This window comes from Erpetoichthys calabaricus, chromosome 1, assembly GCF_900747795.2.
Source record: "Erpetoichthys calabaricus chromosome 1, fErpCal1.3, whole genome shotgun sequence".
NCBI lineage: Eukaryota > Metazoa > Chordata > Cladistia > Polypteriformes > Polypteridae > Erpetoichthys > Erpetoichthys calabaricus.
This window is the reverse complement of record NC_041394.2, coordinates 209,505,082-209,524,957: the sequence shown is the minus strand read 5'-3', so window position 1 is coordinate 209,524,957 and position 19,876 is coordinate 209,505,082. Positions and strand designations below refer to the sequence as shown.

At 37.3% G+C, this 19,876-nt stretch overlaps 2 protein-coding genes across 4 annotated transcripts in view; both read left to right on the top strand.

Moving 5' to 3' along the window:
* Nucleotides 1–3,434: 3,434 nt before the first annotated feature.
* LOC114659026 (small integral membrane protein 30-like) lies at nt 3,435–4,880 on the top strand. Its single transcript, XM_028811228.2, has one exon. The coding sequence runs from the start codon at nt 3,471–3,473 to the stop codon at nt 3,657–3,659; it is 189 nt and encodes a 62-aa protein (XP_028667061.1). The 5' UTR covers nt 3,435–3,470; the 3' UTR covers nt 3,660–4,880.
* A 3,143-nt stretch (nt 4,881–8,023) lies between these two features.
* gpr85 (G protein-coupled receptor 85) overlaps nt 8,024–19,876 on the top strand; it is a 246,354-nt gene continuing 234,501 nt past the window's right edge. For 2 of the 3 annotated variants that reach the window (XR_007935234.1, XR_007935235.1), the window contains exons 1-2: nt 8,024–8,216; nt 9,378–10,979. Coding sequence is in view for 1 of the 3 variants with exons in the window: in XM_028811215.2 (XP_028667048.1) it covers nt 9,544–10,659 (1,116 nt within the window). In the remaining 2 variants the exon portion in view is untranslated. Of the gene's footprint in view, nt 8,217–9,377; nt 12,249–19,876 lie in introns of those variants that run through there. The other variant, XM_028811215.2, reaches the window with a different exon arrangement.

Below are 19,876 nucleotides of genomic sequence, written 5' to 3'. Positions count from 1 at the left end.
GTACTGCGTTGTTGTCAGAAGCAGGATAAGGATAAGACTTACTGTCCAATTTTAGCAAATCCCAAGAGCTGTGGAGAGTGCATTGGATCTATTTGGCTCGTCTGAGGAGCTGCTGGAGAGACTCAAGGCTGATATGTGGAGTGCTGTTTGCAGCATCAGTAAAGCAAGGAAGACTGCTAAGTGACTTGTTACATCTGCAGCTCAGGCAGATGTCAGTTGAGCTTCTGGCTATTGAGCCATGTAAAACTGTGGCAGACTGGGTTGCCACTACCCCCAGTTGAGCTGTGTGTAGCTGGATCGATAGTAAAACTGTGCAGACAAAGTAAGAGGTAGATCTCACAGGTATTACAGAGCAACAATAGAGGGGGAGTCTCAAAGCTGACATATGGACCTGGAATGATGTTTGCCATGTCATTTCAGTAAAGAAAACAGCAAAGATATCAGCTCATCTGCTACTCCAGACAAGAAAGTTTGCCTGCTCATTCTACCTGGCAGGTAGAAAATTCTTTGTTAGTTGTGGTAATTACAACTCAAAGACACATGATATTCTATATGGTGTTCCACAAGGCTTTATCCTGGGTCTGCTGCTCTTTTCGATCTACATGCTTCCGTTAGGTCAGATTATCTCGGGGCATAATATAAATTACCACAGTTATGCTGATGACACACAGCTGTATTTATCAATAGCGCCTGACGACCCCGACTCTGCTGTTTCACTAACACAATGTCTTACTTGTGTTTCTAAATGGATGAATGGTAATTTTCTCAAGCTAAATAAAGAGAAAACAGAAATTTTAGTGATTGGCAATAATGGATATGATGAGGTTATTAGAAACAAACTTGATGCATTAGGATAAAAAGTCAAGATGGAGGTAAAGAATTTAGGAGTAACTGTTGACTGTATCCTGAATTTTAAATCGCATATTAATCAGATCACTAGGACAGCATTTTTTCACTTAAGAAACATAGCAAAAGTTAGACCTTTTATATCATTGAAAGATGCTGAGAAATTAGTTCACGCTTTTGTTTTCAGTTGACTAGATTACTGTAATGCACTCCTCTCAGGACTACCCAAAAAAGACATAAATCGTTTGCAACTAGTGCAGAATGCAGCTGCTAGAATCCTAACTAGGAAAACAAAATCCGAGCACATTTCTCCAGTTTTGATGTCACTACACTGGTTACCTGTGTCATTCAGAATTGACTTTAAAATACTGCTTATTGTTTACAAAGCCTTAAATAATCTCGCTCCATCTTATATATCGGAATGTCTGACACCTTATATTCCAAATCATAACCTTAAATCCTCAAATGAGTGTCTGCTTAGAATTCCAAGAGCTAAACTTAAAAGAAGTGGTGAGGCGGCCTTCTGTTGTTATGCACCTAAAATCTGGAATAGTCTGCCAATAGGAATTCGCCAGGCTAATACAGTGGAGCACTTTAAAAAACTGCAAAAAACACATTACTTTAACATGGCTTTCTCATAACTTCATTTTAGTTTAATCCTGATGCTCTGTATATTCAATTAATTATCATAACTATTCATGGTGGCTGGAGAATCCGTACTAACCCCGACTCTCTCTTCTGTTTCTTTTCCCGTTTTTTTGTGGTGGCGACCTCCACCTAATCAAAGCACCATGATGTTCCTACATTGATGGAGTAAAAGCCAGAAGCTACATGACCATCATCATCAAGTCCTTCCATGAGAACCCTAAATACAAAGAGGACTGTTCATTTATGTTAGGTAGAATGCCCAGAGGGGGCTGGGCGCAGTGGCGTAGCTAGGGGCGGGCAGAGGGGGCGGTCCGCCTTGGGCGGCACATTTTTGGGGACGGCATTATTGGCCAAAAGGCTCAGAACACTTCACATGTAAGCAGCAGGGTTCGGAAAAATATCACTCATGAATGAAAAAAAGTCAAATTCTCTGATTTTCATCCACAAATGCTTCAAAAATCATTTTCAGACAGTCCTTCTGTGACGACATCAGACATGGCAGTTGAAATTTATGAGGCAATAACAAAAACAAACAGAAACATTACACAGATAATAATTTATAGGAAGATAAACAACTAATTCACAATGTATAATTTTGTTTCGTTATCAATCCGAATGCATTCTTGCTCATCCCCACCTATCACTTGTACACCACACCGGTTCTGGTTTTCGCAGCGTAATTATATTAAACTAATAATCAGAACACAGGTTATGAGTGCGTCTGTACTATATTCTTGTCTAGTTGATGCTTATAAATAATTATATGTGAAAAAAATATTGCTGTTTCTCTATATATAAATAAATCTATGCAAAATGTATCTTAATTTTTCTCAATACGTCATTTTAATTTTCTATTTAAATAAGTTAACATGTTCAGATACGTTGGAGGGTGGTAAATTGAAACCCCGCCCCGCCCCAAGTGGCGTGAACTCGAGCTACGCCACTGGCTAGGCGGTCTCATGGTCTGGAACCCCTGCAGATTTTATTTTTTTTCTCCAGCCGTCTGGAGTTTTTTTGTTTTTTCTGTCCTCCCTGGCCATCGGACCTTACTCTTATTCTATGTTAATTAGTGTTGTCTTATTTTAATTCTTACTTTGTCTTTTTTTTCTCTCTTTTCTTCATCATGTAAAGCACTTTGAGCTACATTATTTGTATGAAAATGTGCTATAGAAATAAATGTTGTTGTTGTTGTTGTCATTTATAATTGATAGTCATCGCACAGAAGTGCATTGTTTAGCACCTCAGCTGCATTACATGACAGTGCAGCACTCAATAACCATGAGGTTACTTCTGACAATGCAACACTGCTGCACCACCTAACGCCAAAACACTCAAGACACCTGCTGATGTGGTTTTCTCACCGGCTGCACAGTCGCTGCAGAAATGAAGACTATTCCACAGTTTCAAAAAGTTAAAAGTGGACATTGAGGGCAACGACTTTGAAAGGACAGCTGTGTAACGACACTGACAAGTTACATCAGCCAGGGATAAGTCACCCCTAATATCAGCTGGCGTTCCACCATACAAATGAGCAGCAGTGCCAGTGGGCAGGGAAGCCTATAAAAACGCCCAGCATTGAATTTTGCAAACAGAATTCCATCTAGTGTAAGCAGGCCTTTTGAAGATAGCAAACCACTTAAAAGTGCCCTGTAAACAGCAGAGGATCCGTTCTGGCACTTGGTGCCAGCTTCAATATATTTGTGGATATGAATAATATTTCAGGTTTTTTTGTCTATAATTCCAGTTCCCTTTCTAGTTTGAAACATTTTTCATTAAATGAAAATCAATTTCAGGCTCTAGAAACGTCCACGGGGGAGCACCTGGCCAAGCCACTGTCATCGTGTAGTTTGAGAAGCATCTTGTACTTTCTAGGAAGCCTTACGTCACCACATCCAAACGAGTAGTTCGGGTCGGAAACGTGTCACTACCTCGTGATTTATACGTCATCCAAATCATCTGACCAATTCCTGGGCAACATGGCTTCTTGCTCGGAGCGCAGTAGCTGGTTGCTGCTTTTCAGTTTGTTTTTGCACTCTCTATTCCCTGCCGTGGCAGCGTTCGATGGGGGTGATGCGGTCGCTTTACTTTTGGGTGTCACGATATCTGTCGTTGGCTTCTGCGCCTGCTTGGGCTGGTACGCCCGCAAAAGAAGCGGACAGTTGTGAGAATCGGCGGGATGCGCGCGCCTCATAGCAAGAAGGCCTGTTCATACCCGGAAGTGAGGAGGACATCTCCTCGAAAAAGAGACTCGCACAGAAATGTGTTGAAAGGATTTGCTTATGGACAAGGAAGGAAAACAAATAAACAAAGCACCCGACTCAAATTGCACTGTTTTACTACGACCGAGACCTTAAAAGCAGACGGGGATGGATTTCCCACATTTGTTGAATCCCCGCTGTTCATGTGTGCATCGGGGCCAGGTGTTTTTCATACAGCCCCGTTTTCTGAGCTTTTATGTGTACCGCGATTGAAGAAGGCGACAGCCGGAACGTGAAGAGCTGCCATAAACGGAGAGACATTAAGAGTGGAGTTTCAAAGCAACCTGCTTCAAAGTCAAATGACTTCATCAGTTTTTGAATTCAAGTGTTACTTCGTCATGCTTTCTCCGCTGGTTTGGTTAATTTCTACGTGAACGTTTTGCTTATTTCTCTGTTTGCATTATGCTAGACATTAAGTGACGGGTGTCATCATGATTTGCTCTATTGGCCTTTAAAATGGTCTCTATCATGTGTACTATGTGCTCTCTTTTTTTCGTCACTCAAATGAGAAGAGATGTTGTGGTATCTGAAATGTTTCCCTGTACGTTTAGGGTCTGCTTGATTTGATCTGTAGGTTACAGAGTTACTGTGACAACAGCTACTAAATCGGAAAACTGTCAAATCATGGTCCGAGGGACTAGTAGTAAATGTTGCAAATAATGAGGTGAATTATAAAACAGATTACTTTTTAAATTATAGAGTCATCCTGAAAATATCCTTTTTTCGTTGTGTCAGATTAAATTGTCTGTATAGGAAGTTTCTGTTTGCAGCAGCACAAAATGGCACTTGCCCTCTTTACACGGTACATTGGAGAATATTTATTTTTTAAATGCATTCAGATTATACAGTACAAAAGTTAAAGGCTGGTCTTCCTTGTTACAATTTACACTTGCTTTATAAAATGGTATTGCTGAATTTGTTAAATTAATACAGTGTCCTATTATCTGATAAATGATTGTTTTAAAAAGTATAGCTCTTTTACTCAATACCCTTCACAATGAATTTTCCCTTTATCTGCTTTTTGTGCCTTTTAAATTGGTAGTAGAGTAACAACATTCTTTCTGTACTGATTTATAAATGAGTGCACCCCAGTTTAAATAATAAAATGTATTACTTTGCTATGAAAAATTGTTGGCGTTTTGACTTTTGCAAATATAGGGTCATTATAAAGTCCTTGTGAAGTTTTAAATGATCATAACTTCAGTTTGATTTTATCATGAATACATCAGTAAAGATCAATATGAACCATGATTCATTTATTTCATTGTAGTTTTAACTCTTTATAATAGTTTGGTTTTAATTTATTAATTTGTTTTCAGAATTACATTTGACTCATGGTTTCAACAACAGAGAAGGTAAACTATATCTTGTGGCTGGCTGAGGTAAAATGGGTCATTACAGTCTGAAGAAGATGTAAAACCCATTACAAAAACGTTGTCTTCTGCCAGCTGGGATAAGTTCCAGCCTTGGTCTGGATTAAGCACATTAAAAAAATGGCATGATGAGAAAGATGCCCCACCCAACTAAACCACATTTTTTTTAAACCAGTGGTTCCCACACGCGTCTGAGACTACAGTGTTTTGTTCCAACAAATTTGTTTTAATTGGACCCCAAGCCTAATTAAGTGAGCATTTATTTCCCTGTTCCTGTGTTTTGGGGTCAATGGAAAAAATACAAAAGTGTTAATACATTTTAATAAAAATTAAGCAGTTCTATATGGGGTTTTTTTATGTTCATCCTGATTTTCATTCTGCCTTTTCATTATTGAATAATTAGGACCGACACTGAAGTAGTTGTAGCCTTTCATCATTTAGTGCTGTTTGCCTGGGTGTCATCTTTCCTTTCTTTTAATTGTCATTATTAGGACACAGCAGACTACACAGAATAAGGAAAAAATGAAATGAAAATAGTTAAGCATTTATAGAAATATTTCTTAATGTAAATATACTATTGTGCTTTTCTGAATGCAGAATAAAAGACCATCTAATTAAATTAAATCAGTCATTCTCAGTTATCACTTATTGTGAACCAAGTTGGAATAAAAACCAGTAGCTTTAAACTAGTGGTTTTCAACTTCAGTCCTGGTGGCCTCCTGTGGCTACAAGTTTTTATTTTAACCAGCTTCTCAATCAGTCAGTGATCATTACCCTTAACTGTTTAATCAGTTGAACTGTTTTGCCTTTAGAAAAGTGCAACAGTGTCAGATTTACACTACTAGTAAATTAAAGTTTGGTGTCTTAAATTTTTTGTGTTTTAATTCATTCTTATCTGTGGAGTTTGCTTTCTTAATTGTATCTGGATACTGACCATGAATGCGGAGCAGATTCGACACCAGTGCAAATGACTCTGAAAGCAGCTACTTCAGTGTTACCCACTTATTAGTTAACTGTCTAAATAAACATGAACTTTAAAAAGTAAAAAAGGGGCAAAAGAATTGTTACCCATCTAACAAATATGAAGTCATGTTTCATTCAGTAAAAATAAAGGATAACCAGTTTGTAATTTCTGGATGAATCCAGAAACTGCGAAATAATGCCATGCTTAGTTAAGGTAAGAGTTCAAATATGAGAAATGGGGTGGTACTAAAACTTGCAGCCACAAGGGACTTCCAGGACTGAATTTGAGAGCCACTGCTTTAGATGAATCACACACAAGGATAACTAATGTGTTTCAGGGCATTGCTGAAAATCAACTGCTAAACATACTAGTAGAACTTTAGAATTGCATCACAGTTTGCATTCTTTAATGGTGGTAGACATGTTGAAAATTAATGAACTCTGAACTAAATCAATGGAAAAATGTAATACGTTCTTTCATTTACATTTTGTACAGATTTTTTTTTTTTCTTGCATAGAACTGAAGTTATGGTTATTTAAAGTGAAGACCTTGTTTTGTGTCACATTTTGGTTGGGACATGGGGATGCTTACTAATGTAAATGTTGCTTTTGCAGGAAAGATGGGGTTTACTTCTGAGTGCATTTCCTGAACCTGCAGTTTATTTGAATATTAAACTCAATAAATGCAATACAGGTAACACTGTAAACAGCTGAACAGTTTAATTGTACTTTTTTCTGCCTATATAAACTTAGAAGGGCACACAACTTGGGACATAGTTTTTCTTTTTACCATACCAAGATATTTGATACTTCTAATATAAGGACTTTTATCCTACATATTTTAAATCCACCTTTTTTGTATTTTCTTAACTGTGTAGATTGGCACCTCTATTCATTCCAAAAAAAATGTGTGCATCTTGTTCTGTGTCACAGGCAGGAGACTGGAGTGTCATTCTTGCTGGGTCCTTCTTGTTGTCTGTTGTGCATTTTTCCCTCTACCTTGTGTTGGTTTGTAAGCAGGTTGCATGGCTTAAGTCTGCATCCCCAAGATAAACAGATTAGAATATTTGATGACTTTAAATTAGGCCCAGGAATATGAATATGTGTGACGAGTTTATGTCCAGTTTGGAATTAGGTCCTGCATTGTAGCCACTTCCACTGGCCTACACTATTGCACCCTGCAACCCTGAGTAGGATAAGTGGGTTTCAGGATGTCTTAACATGCTAGTAGTGTTCACCCTTTACTAAAATGTCTCCTAGAATTTGTTCCAAGCCAGAGGAATCCTGTCACATGATTCAGTTATGTTTTATCATTCTGTTTGTCTAAATGTTAACTAAAAACGGTAAGGAGTGTTTTCCATAGCATCTTGTGTTTCCATGAAATTTGTTAAAGCTCTAATAATATAGAACAAAGCGTTTTTTCTTGTGTGTACTGGTGTACCTGTATAACAGCTGGTTTTTGGTGTAAGCAAACAGGTGTTTATCTCTTCAGAAACCTGTTTATGTACCGCAGACGTGTGCTGCTATTTTGGTATTGTAAATTGTGAATTTCATTAAGCAATTGCCACTTCCAATTGTATTTGCCTAACAAAGTCACATATTGCAGAGCTATTTTAATTTAAAAACAGATAGCGCTTTTGAATATGTCAGTAAGTCTTAAAGTCTGTAAATAAATTGACCATTATTAATTAAGTGCGATGTCATTAAGGAAAATCGGTTATTCTTCAAATAAGTACAGTGAAAGTGGAAGTGATAAATAGGACAACTCAGACAAAATGACATTGTTTTTGATGATCAATACCATAAAACTACATTTAAAAGAGGCATAAAGAACACAAGATGCGTGAGAACGAGGCACGTGTTTTGTTGTATAATTAATGAAGAAAAGTAAGACCATTGATGCTGCCCCCATTGAGCAGATGTTACCGAGAGAGACCGCGCTGCTGCAACAAGAGACAGGACGCGGCTTGGATCACAAATAGGAACAGTGCGCATGCGCCCTTTCTGCCGTTTACTGTATATTCTCTGTGAAAAAAAGGAACAGGCAACAAAACCAAGCTTTTTACAGCAAACTGGCTCCAGCAATACAATTAACCTCTGGGGAGACAAAGCAGGGCAAAATCAACAGGTATTATTTAATTTACCGCTTACAAAACGGAGAGCAGGGTGCATGATGCTTTTTATTATAAAGGTCTAAAAAGCAGTCAGTGTAATACTAGTAAAATGTACATCTTTAATGGACGTTCCGTGTGCAAGCGATCCGTTTAGTTTCCAGTACAAAGATTAATTAGCATTTAACTCTAGTATCGTGGTGGGTATGTGCATGTGTCCGTACACAGCATTTCTTTTTTATGTACATCTTGTGCAGTTATATTCGAATGTAAATTTTACGTGGTATACAGAACCATACTGGCCGTGCTTTTCAAGTGTATATTATAAATAATAAGAAAATGGTTGCATGGTTTATATCACTGGCACTCTTTTTTAGCATTCCCCTGTAATTTTTTCAGACAGAATTCATACATCTTCATTTTATTTTCGATACCTGTAGGTATGCTACATCTTTCTGGCGGAGCACTCACCCACAAGCACGCACATACTCACTCAAAAACAAGAAAACAATATTAATGCGTCAGAAAGAAGCACGATTCGACTATTATTGTATAGATTTTTTTTCTTGTAAGGGGATGCTGCTGCACTGTCAGTGCGAGGCTGAGTGTGCACGAAGCCTTTTTCTTCTGTATGAGTGGCATTTTGCTTAAAATGATGTTATCGCACATGAAGTCATTCTGGAGAACTGTTAAAAACGGACAAAAGCTCGACTGCCTAATGCTGATGAGCCCTCCATTAATTTCTACCAAGGCATGCACGGTGAGCCGAGACGCTGCTGCTGTGCCGAGTACACGGTTTCTGCGGGGTCTCTGGGTGTGATCAACAGCTTTCTGCTGCATTTGTAGGAAATGTTTCAAGCGCGTTACCCCTCGCCCTCGCCCTATTCGAGCTACGAAGAGGTTGTTTCCCCGGATCTGTTTAAGGGTTTGTTCGGAAAGCTGTCCTCACTGCCCGATTTATTTGCCATGCACGCGGTCATGTTTAATTCACTAGGGTATGTACATATAGAATAATGGTATCAACAAAGAAAGAACAGGTACAGCCGATTTCTTTCTCGGTTTATACTGATCTCTTATTTGATAGATAGATATATGGATAGATCGGTAGATAGACAGATAGATCTAACACGCGTGTGATATGTGGACTAAAACCCTGATTGGTGGATGATATTTTTCAGGGGTTTGGGTGTGATGAAACAAAAGAACAAAGGATGCCTTAGAAGAAAGACACTTCCTCATCCTGGATTCTGCTAGAGAGCGCATCTATGGATTTATCTTCCGCCTGCTCGTCCGTCTGGATCATGATACTTGACTGAGGCTTACTTCGTCGCATCCCCTCTCTCTATGGCGAACTATAGCCATGCAGGTGACCACAACATCTTGCAGAATCTCTCCCCTCTCACGACATTCCTCAAACTGACCTCCCTGGGCTTCATCATTGGCGTCGGCGTGGTTGGTAACCTCTTGATCTCCATCCTGCTGGTTAAAGACAAAACCCTGCACAGAGCCCCCTACTACTTTCTCTTTGACCTGTGCGTCTCGGACATACTGCGATCTGCCATCTGTTTTCCGTTCGTGTTCACCTCTGTCAAAAACGGCTCCTCGTGGACGTATGGGACGCTCACCTGTAAAGTGATTGCCTTCCTAGGAGTGTTGTCATGCTTTCACACGGCGTTTATGCTATTTTGCATTAGTGTCACCCGATACCTCGCCATAGCCCATCACCGCTTTTACACGAAAAGATTAACCTTCTGGACCTGCCTGGCTGTGATCTGTATGGTTTGGACGCTCTCGGTCGCTATGGCTTTCCCGCCTGTACTGGATGTGGGGACCTACTCATTTATCCGGGAGGAAGATCAATGTACCTTTCAGCACCGCTCCTTCAGGGCTAACGATTCGCTGGGATTTATGCTGCTCTTGGCCCTCATCCTACTAGCCACCCAGCTGGTCTACCTCAAGCTCATCTTTTTTGTGCACGACCGGAGGAAGATGAAACCCGTTCAGTTCGTGCCAGCTGTCAGCCAGAACTGGACCTTTCACGGTCCTGGGGCTAGCGGCCAGGCGGCGGCCAACTGGTTAGCTGGCTTCGGCAGAGGCCCTACACCGCCTACTCTTCTGGGAATAAGGCAAAACACCAACACCACGGGCAGAAGAAGACTGCTCGTCCTGGATGAGTTTAAAACTGAAAAGCGAATAAGCAGGATGTTCTACATCATGACGTTCTTCTTTTTGACCCTGTGGGGCCCCTATCTTGTTGCCTGCTACTGGAGAGTGTTTGCTAGGGGGCCGGCAGTGCCAGGGGGTTACCTGACGGCCGCCGTCTGGATGAGTTTTGCCCAGGCTGGTGTCAATCCCTTTATCTGCATCTTTTCCAACAGGGAGCTGAGGCGCTGTTTCAGCACAACCCTCCTTTACTGCAGAAAATCCAGGTTACCCAGAGAACCCTACTGTGTTATATGAGGGTTTGCTTGATTGATCTCTGCTTTTTATCCTATGTATGACACACACACGCTCACACCTTATCCTACCACCGCTCCCCTCCTCCCTTACTCCCCGTAGCCGGCAGAGAAATCTGAGCTGTCATGAATGATAAAAAGGAGGATGCACACAAAGAATTCGCATTGGTTACAAACCGCATCCTGGTTTAGAAGAAGTGGTGTCCGTGTTTATGTTCTAATAAACCACTGCTTTGGAAGCTTTGTGGGGCACTGGGATTTAAAATAATTCCTTAATAAATGCATTCGACTTTGGATATCATGTCGCTGGATACTTGAAAAAAAGTTTTGAATAAGACACACGACGCGGCTTTTTTTCTCCAAGAAATCGTTGACTATTGTTAGTTTTTCACCTTTCAAAAGTTGCACTAAAATTTAAGGAAGAATCCAGACTTTTACCCGATTAATTTACTTGCTCGGAGAGAACATCTTGGTTTACTCAAACAAAGCAATGCTTTTTTTTTTCCAACAACAGGGCTTTCCTTTGCTGTAAGTAAATCAAGGTTTTGTGTACGGTGGGGACGGATTTCTTTGTACTGCACCAACACCAGAATGAGCAGATTTTAAATTAATTGTAATTTTTTTTTCTTTCGGGGTGAAATTGTGTGCTTTAAATTCGCAATTTTCATAGATCTATCTATTGTAGGTTACTATTAATATTCCTATTGTCTGGACGTTTTGAAAAATTTCTTTCAGATCTTTGTTAAATAATGAAGTGGGGGGTAGCAATTTTTTTTTGGAAAGCCAGACTTTATTTTTCTTAACTGTAAATCCCTTTATATATGCAGTCAAACACATAAGTAATTATTTGTTTTGCAACCTCAAGTATCAAAAAATCCAGCATATGTCTATTGTAATATATTTACAGTTCTACAGATGCAAGTCAAGGTGCATTGCCTTAATGGTTTTCCGGTGTCTGCTATCCAGCTTTAATCCTGAAAGAAAAGGAGAAATGAAATGCAGATTTGGTTTGCATGATGATTTTACAGCTTCTCCATATGCTCCTCCCAATCAGAGAGGCAGTTCACAACAAACAGTGACCTAATTTTGTAGTTTATTGCCCAACCAAGCCCCGCCCGACTTGGCTCAAATGATTCTAATAAGGATAATGATGATGGTGATGATGATAAAAAGTAGTGCTGATAATGATAATACTACTAATAATAATTAATAGCAAAAAATCTATACAAAACACAGGGAGCTTATGTGTGTTTATATATTTTGGACAGTTGTCACATTGAGACCAGAGCCTTAGTATGAAATCTTGCACAATTTGTAAAATATTTATTGTATAACGAAAAAAGGCACACTGTCTTGTTTATACTTTCCGCACATTTGCTCTACTGATTGTTTTACATTACTTACATTTTACCTTGTGAAATGTTACTATTTATTCAGTATAATTTGGGTACTTTACAGGTAGATGCAGTACGTGGTGAGTCTTTCAGTCTTTTGAAGATTCGGATGTGGATTATATTTAAGGTTGGATTTGCCAAAAGTTACCTGTGTAATCTGTTGCTTCAGTTTTGAAAATAAAATTTTACATTTTGCAAATGTTTCCAGACTGGCTTCTTGTTAGACAGAATTAAACTGTTTTATATATATATATATATATATATATATATATATATATATATATATATATATATATATATATATATATATATATATATATATATACACTTTAGATACACCCAGTTAATTATTTCCTGCTGCCATTCTGTAAGGTTTACAGATGAATGACTGATTGAAACTACTAGGTTGATAAATGATATTATCCTCTCTCATGTATCTCATGTAAAGTTATGTAGTTCATCATAATTACCTGTTCAGTGGCATATATCTGTTCCAATAAGTCACTGCCATTTAAAAGCATAGAACATGCTGACAGTGGAGTCACACAATATGCATACCCAGTTAAATATTCCAGTGTATGACATTCATGATTACAATTCATTATTCACAAGCCAGGATGATTTAAGTTTATAAACACAACACTTAGTTTAATCTTTTCAATCAATGTATTTGATGAGAAGTTTCTGTCGCTTAACCTTGCTAAAAAGTGACATTTCATTACTGAAGCACACTTTCTCTGGGGGATTTTAAACATTGTAATGTAGCAACATGTGGTTTCAGTTGTATTGCCTGTCAGAAACCAACACATCTGTCACATCTTTTTTAAGAGTATCTGCCGGAAGTGGTGAGAAGCTCTGTTTCTAGGTTTATATATATATATTTTTAATTTTATTTGATTTAACATGGTGTAGTATGTATTGGTTGGTTCTTTGTGTTATCATGTTATTACTAATATTTTATTTGTCCCTTTCTTTCTTTCTTTCTTTCTTTCTTTCTTTCTTTCTTTCTTTCTTTCTTTCTTTCTTTCTTTCTTTCTTTCTTTCTTTCTTTCTTTCTATGTATATATAATATACAGTATATATCTAATAGTCATAAGAAGCACCCATCACTTCTGATTTAATTGAGAGCAAAACCTGCCCTGGGCAACATCAGTTACTGTATATGTACTGTGTGTTTGTATTAAAGTATTGTCACAAGCCATTTAGCTAGAAATGACAATCAGTCAAAGCTGATATGGGACAAAGTTAAATAATGGTTATAACATTAATAGCGTTAGCAGGAATGGATAAGCTTGTTGAGTATAGTGCTTGAATAGCTGCAGAATTTCTTTCACACCCATTTTTAATTGGTGATGAACCCTTATCATTAATGGAATATGCCTTCTACTTTAGTGGGTTGTTTCTGCTGTCATTCAGCCTCAGGATTGAATTCTATCAGTGTGTATTTTATTTTTGTAACAAAAATCAACAGATGGTTTCATTGACACTCAGGTGTGGTTAAGTAGCCCTTTTTTCCTAGTGTATCAAGCAGCTACTTTAAGATGAACACACAGATACACAAGATGTAAAGATTGCAGTCCTCAGCGTTTTATTTGTTTCTTGTTTTTAATTGGCAGCTGCTTAGTTGAAGCATTAAAGTGTCCAGTAATGTAACAAACATACAAGTTAAAATAAAGGAAAATATATAGAGAGAGAGGAAAAAGCAAGCAAACCACATATTTCATGAATATCAGTAACTGGTTTCAGGTTAAGAATGAAAACATGCATGCACAATACAGCTCATGAACTGAGTTTGAGACCCCTAATGTGATTGTGTGGCATGCTTCATGACATAAAATATCCTGTCACATACCTGAAGTAAGATGCTTTTTTTAAGGGAGGCTAAGGGGGAGGCATGGATGGATCAAGGATCAGAATTTTCACTTTTAGTAGAGGCGTTGTTTGACTTGGACACCAAGCTCTTCAATAATCTGAGAGTGGTGTTATTTGTAGTTAGGCCCAGTGTGGTTTGGCATTTTTACGCTTTGGTTTTAATACATGTAGTGTTCTGCATCATTGAGTTATTTCTCACAGTGTGTTTGCGTAGATGAGTATTTTTATCTATCTATCCTTTATCATAACCTTTTCAATCCATTCTAGGGTCTTTATATTTTTATCACTTTTGAGAACATGCATCCAACAGAAAAAAACATATCTTATAAGGCTGTTGTTTGTAAGTTAGCCACCATGTAATATGCCATTCAGATCTTTTTCTTGGTGAGCTTGAAGAGTAAAAAACATTTTGGTTTCCATATTTCATATATTACTGAGTTATATTGGTTTTGGTGTCAATGGGAATAATAGAACATGCTTACAGAATGTGTGTGCCCATACATTGTTTTTAGGTGCCTGTTCTGCTTTAGTCAACTTGGAAGTAAGCATAATAGACAGAGGAACTTCTGTCATTACATTTTTGATTAATTTTCCCTGGGGACGTGTCTTGATTTTCTAAATGTTTTGTCTGTTTCCTCCAGTGACTTGCCATGGAAGATACTTGACATATATACTTCCCATTTGGCCTATATTTTTTAAATGTCAGTAATGAACATCTTTAATTGCAATTGCAATTGCAATTGATTTATTTAGCTTTTCATGGTCATAGATTAGATTTGGTGAAAAAAAACCCTACAAAAATATTTTTGCCAGTTTCTTTCAGGTATAAATACTTGTTTGCGTGAAAGTTAATTCAGACTGGCATGCTTCATTTCCTATTACATCTCAGAAAGGATAAAGCTCTTAGTCATACATTTGGAGGCAACTGAGTCGGCTTCATTGTTTAAAAAAGTGTACAGGGTGCTCATTTGGTCACTGGCCATGTATTGCATGTAAAATCCAGGCCCTTCTATGAATAAATGACCAGCAGGTGAGCTGCTCGTCATTTAACTGTTAAAATATGGTCAGAAGCTTTAACGTATGTGCTGTTTTAGTACCAAATACATTGCAGTTGAATTAACAAAAACAAAACTACAGTTAATGTTAGATTTGACTTTATCACATAGTATTTAAACTGTACACTGAATATTGCCCAAGGCTGTGGGCTGTAAACCGCAAGACTGTCAGTTCACATCCCACTTCTGAATGGCTGTGTAACCCTGAGCTAAATGTACTGTGTATATGTAAGTGTGTGTAAAAATGGTCTTTTCTAAGTTTGTAGGTTGCCTGACAAAACATGCAATAATTATTATTTCAAAACATTGGACTGTAAAATAAATGTATGTTTAATGCACAGATGCTACATTAGATCAGGTCAAAGACTAAGAAAAAATAGCTGTTCGAATATGTTGTTTATTTCTGGAAGTTGAGTGTTTAATTATTATGTAGCAGTTATTTGGCATTGAGAGTATGTGGATAAAGCTCATGATCAGTTAGTTTATCCATTGATTAAAGATGGCTTCAGCTTTGTAACATTTTGAATACATTTATGGTATATTCAATGATTTAAGAGTGTTTTAGTGTTAAAGTCATATTGTAGCATTTAATGGGCAGTGCTTTTTGTTAAGTAGCACCTATTGGCCTAGTAGCCATTAACACATGGAATCTGACAGACAAGTACAAAAATATAAAACTACATAAAGTATATATTGATACAGTTTGCACAATTGCTGTTTTACTCACTGACTTCCAAACATTAAATTAAAGCCAGTTATGTATGCCTTGTTGCAGAAATAAGCTTTTATGGTTATTTGATTACAACTGTTCTAAATGAGTTGTTTAGGCATTTTAAAGATAACAGTGTTAATACAGATTTTTCACACTGCCTGTAGTATTTTGACTTTATCAGTGTGTGTCGACAGAAGAATGGCAATTTTTCTGTCAAATGTTGATGCAAATTTAATCAATTAATTTACGCTATCATGGAAAATATTGTTGCATTATAAATATACAGCATTTATTCCTCTACAAATATTCTTAACTGTTAATGTTTATGATATTTTTACTATGCACACACTTTTGATTGCATTGTTTTTTTTCTTTACTGAGTGCAAAATTCCTTGGAACATGTAATGCAACTTGGAAGTCTTCTTTTTAATTAACATTGCTTACATCATTTGACCTTCTTCTTATAGGTATTTGCCAGGCTCTTTTTGTAACCTGGGCATTGAACAGAACCTTCAAGGTTTTCAGCCTTGAAGCATTTGCTTTTAACAAAAGCTTGTGTGATCGACATTGACAGCTATTTTCCAATTAATAAAAGAGTAAGTGTCCCTGCAGTGAAGATGAGGGAGGTCAGAGAAAGTGGCCTGTGTATTTAAGGTGTGATCAGAGATTGCAGTTTATTTTATACCTGAAATGGCATATAACCATTCATATTTTACAAAGAATTAATTGAAGAGAAATGATCAAAAACAAAGATCTTTTTTTATTTTAAATTTCATTCCTGTAAGTATTTTAAACAACACTCTTCACTTGATTATTCCTTGATCTCTAAACCACTGGTAGCTCAGCTGTGCCTTTTAAAACATGATATAAAAAAAGCAGTATATGGAACAATCATAAAATGCTAATGATAGTATGGTATGGAGTTGGTAACAAATTATATAGAAAAGTAAGGTTTCTTAGAAATCCTCGCAAGCTTTGCAAAGATCAATGAGATTCTTTTGAGAGGATTTAGATTAGCTGGGCTCGGCATTTGACCTTCTAATGAGATTACTTTATTGCAGTATAGGTTTAATGGCATATGGCATATATGCAAGCTTCAGAGTGACATACTGTTTGAGGGCCTGTGTGAATTGTAAAACATTTGCAAAATAAATAGGCTGTCTATTTCCAGTGAGCAATAAGACTCTAATGGTTTCTCTTTTTTATCACCTGTAACAAATAAAAAACTGAATGTCTGCACAACAGACACATAAACAAGATCATTTTTAAAGACTTTTTTTTACTTTAGAGCCTAATTATATTATACAAAATTACATTTTTAATACACAGCTTCCCGCTCTAAGTGTACATTATGTGTTTTGACACAATGACAAATTAAGCTTTTGCATTTGTGTTGGAATATGATTCATTGTGTCCACTTTGGGGAGAGTACCTGCCTTTCATCCTTTGTTGCATGAGTAGGCCCAGCTGGAATCAAAAGGGAAAGAAAATGAAAGGGCCAGTATTTCATTGCTTTGTAAATTTTGAAATAATTAAATGTCAGCTTCATATAGTCACTTATTGGAAGCTAATGTGTTGGTATTAACTACATTATAGAGCCCCCACCACCACCTTTTTCTACTATAAATACCCTACTTTTGAAATCAGTCCAAAGCTTTTCATACTTGATTAAATAAATACAGAAAAAACAATTACTTTTGAAATTTTAGCCCCTAAGTGAAAAACTAAAATTAAAGAGAGCAATATAGTATCAACTCTATAGCTTTTCTTACTAAATGGGCATATACAATTTTCAAATGCAATAACTGAGAAGTCTGTTGAGCTTTGCATTGTTTCAAAAGATTCTATTAAAACACAGTAGTGAATCAATTTTTGCTGTCACAATAAGCTTCAGCAATTTCATTCATACAATTTTAGTATGTGTTGAAAGAATGTTAATTAATACAAGAATGTTTCTCATTACAAATCTAGTAAAGTGTTATTGCACATTTTCTACTAACAAATCACATTAGACATAAAGTATTGTTCAAAACATGAGGGAAGAGTGAATAGTGTTTGGGTGCAGTGTTAAATACACATACCCATTTTTAAACTGATTATCAGCAGATTTCACAATGGATGGGTGGATGGATATAAAAGTCCAATAATTTATAAAGTGGTGTTGCTGCCTCCCAGTTCCAAGGTCCTCCATTTGAGTCTTTGACAGTTCCCCTTGTGTTTAAATTCATTTTCTCTGGATGCTAAGGTTTAATTCCAAATATTTGCAGATTGGTTTGACAGTCATTTTTATAGTGGTCTCATAAGCAGTAAGGTGTTCTGCTAAAGCCTGGTTACTTTCTGTTTGTCTAATGTTTCCAGTTTTGGCTCTAGCCTACAGTGATTGGAATAAGTGCATTTAAAAAGTGAAGAATAAATCAAATAATTTATCTTGCAATGGTGATGGACAGGTTGACAGACGAGATTAGACAGAAGTCCCCGTGGAATATAATGTTTGCTGATGACATTGTGATCTGTAGCGATAGTAGGGAGCAGGTTGAGCAGACCCTGGAGAGGTGGAGATATGCTCTAGAGAGGAGAGGAATGAAGGTCAGTAGGAACAAGACCGAATACATGTGTGTAAATGAGAGGGAGGTCAGTGGAATGGTGAAGATGCAGGGAGTAGAGCTGGCGAAGGTGGATGAGTTTAAATACTTGGGATCAACAGTACAGAATAATGGGGAGTGTGGAAGAGAGGTGAAAAAGAGAGTGCAGACAGGGTGGAATGGGTGGAGAAGAGTGTCAGAGTAATTTGTGACAGATAAATATCAGCAAGAGTGAAAGGGAAGGCCTACAGGACAGTAGTGAGACCAGCTATGTTATATGGGTTGGAGATGGTGGCACTGACCAGAAAGCAGGAGACAGAGCTGGAGGTGGCAGAGTTAAAGATGCTAAGATTTGCATTGGGTGTGACGAAGATGGACAGGATTAGAAATGAGTACATTAGAGGGTCAGCTCAAGTTGGACAGTTGGGAGACAGTCAGAGAGGTGAGATTGCGTTGGTTTGGACATGTGCAGAGGAGAGATGCTGGGTATATTGGGAGAAGGATGCTAAGAATAGAGCTGCCAGGTAAGAGGAAAAGAGGAAGGCCTAAGTGAAGGTTTATGGATGTGGTGAGAGAGGACATGCAGGTGATGGGTGTAACAGAACAAGATGCAGAGGACAGAAAGTTATGGAAGAAGATGATCCGTTGTGGCAACCCCTAACGGGAGCAGCCAAAAGAAGAAGAAGAAGATAGTAGATAGGCATTTTGTTATTACTTTAATTTTTACAAATTAACTAAGTAATTCACCTAGCTTTTAGCTATGTATTATTTTATGTATGTTAAGCCTTAATCAATTTTAGTTTCATAATTATAAGAAAGATACAGATGGAATTAGTAAATTGCCATTTTGTTTAATTTTTGTACATATTTTTAATGTTTTGCAATGGTTTTTGAATGACTCTTCACATCAGGTTTTCTGGACTAAGTTTATAATGGTATGCTAGAAATTAAAATACAGTTTCTAAAGTTAAAGATATTAGCAGTTACTGCTTAATACTTGCATGTAGATGTTTTATTTTTGTTAAAATGTATAATTACAATATGTACATATGTAGTGTGCACAAGAACAGAAATACACAGTATAACATCTACTTCAAAGTATCTATTTCAGAAATGAAATTCATACACTGTTTATGAAGAAAAATATCATTAATAGTTATATAACAGCTTAGACATATTGTCATGATGAAAACAGTACATACTGTATGTGCAGTTATACAGGTTCAGTCTGTGGGTGGCTTGGCAAGGGAAAAGCTTTGTCAAGGGAAGAAGTAGCAGAGAAAGCTGTGAAACTGTCAATGACTTAATTGGATTCATTGTTGCATTTCTTATGCGAAGAACTACTGTTTCATTTGGAATTAGATCTTGCTGTTAATATAGGCCCAGGCTCCCCCACAAAATGTTAAAGAAAACAAAGTTATTAAATGTGGATACTGATATTTGTATAAGGTCACACTTGGTTGCTGTTACCTGCATGCTTTCACATTTTCTTATTATATGTTTCAAGATGCACCTATGTGTGTATGTATCTGACTATCTGTTTGACATCGCTACCATGACGGCTCTATGATGCAGGTTCAGATGGACTTACAGAAGCACAACTGTT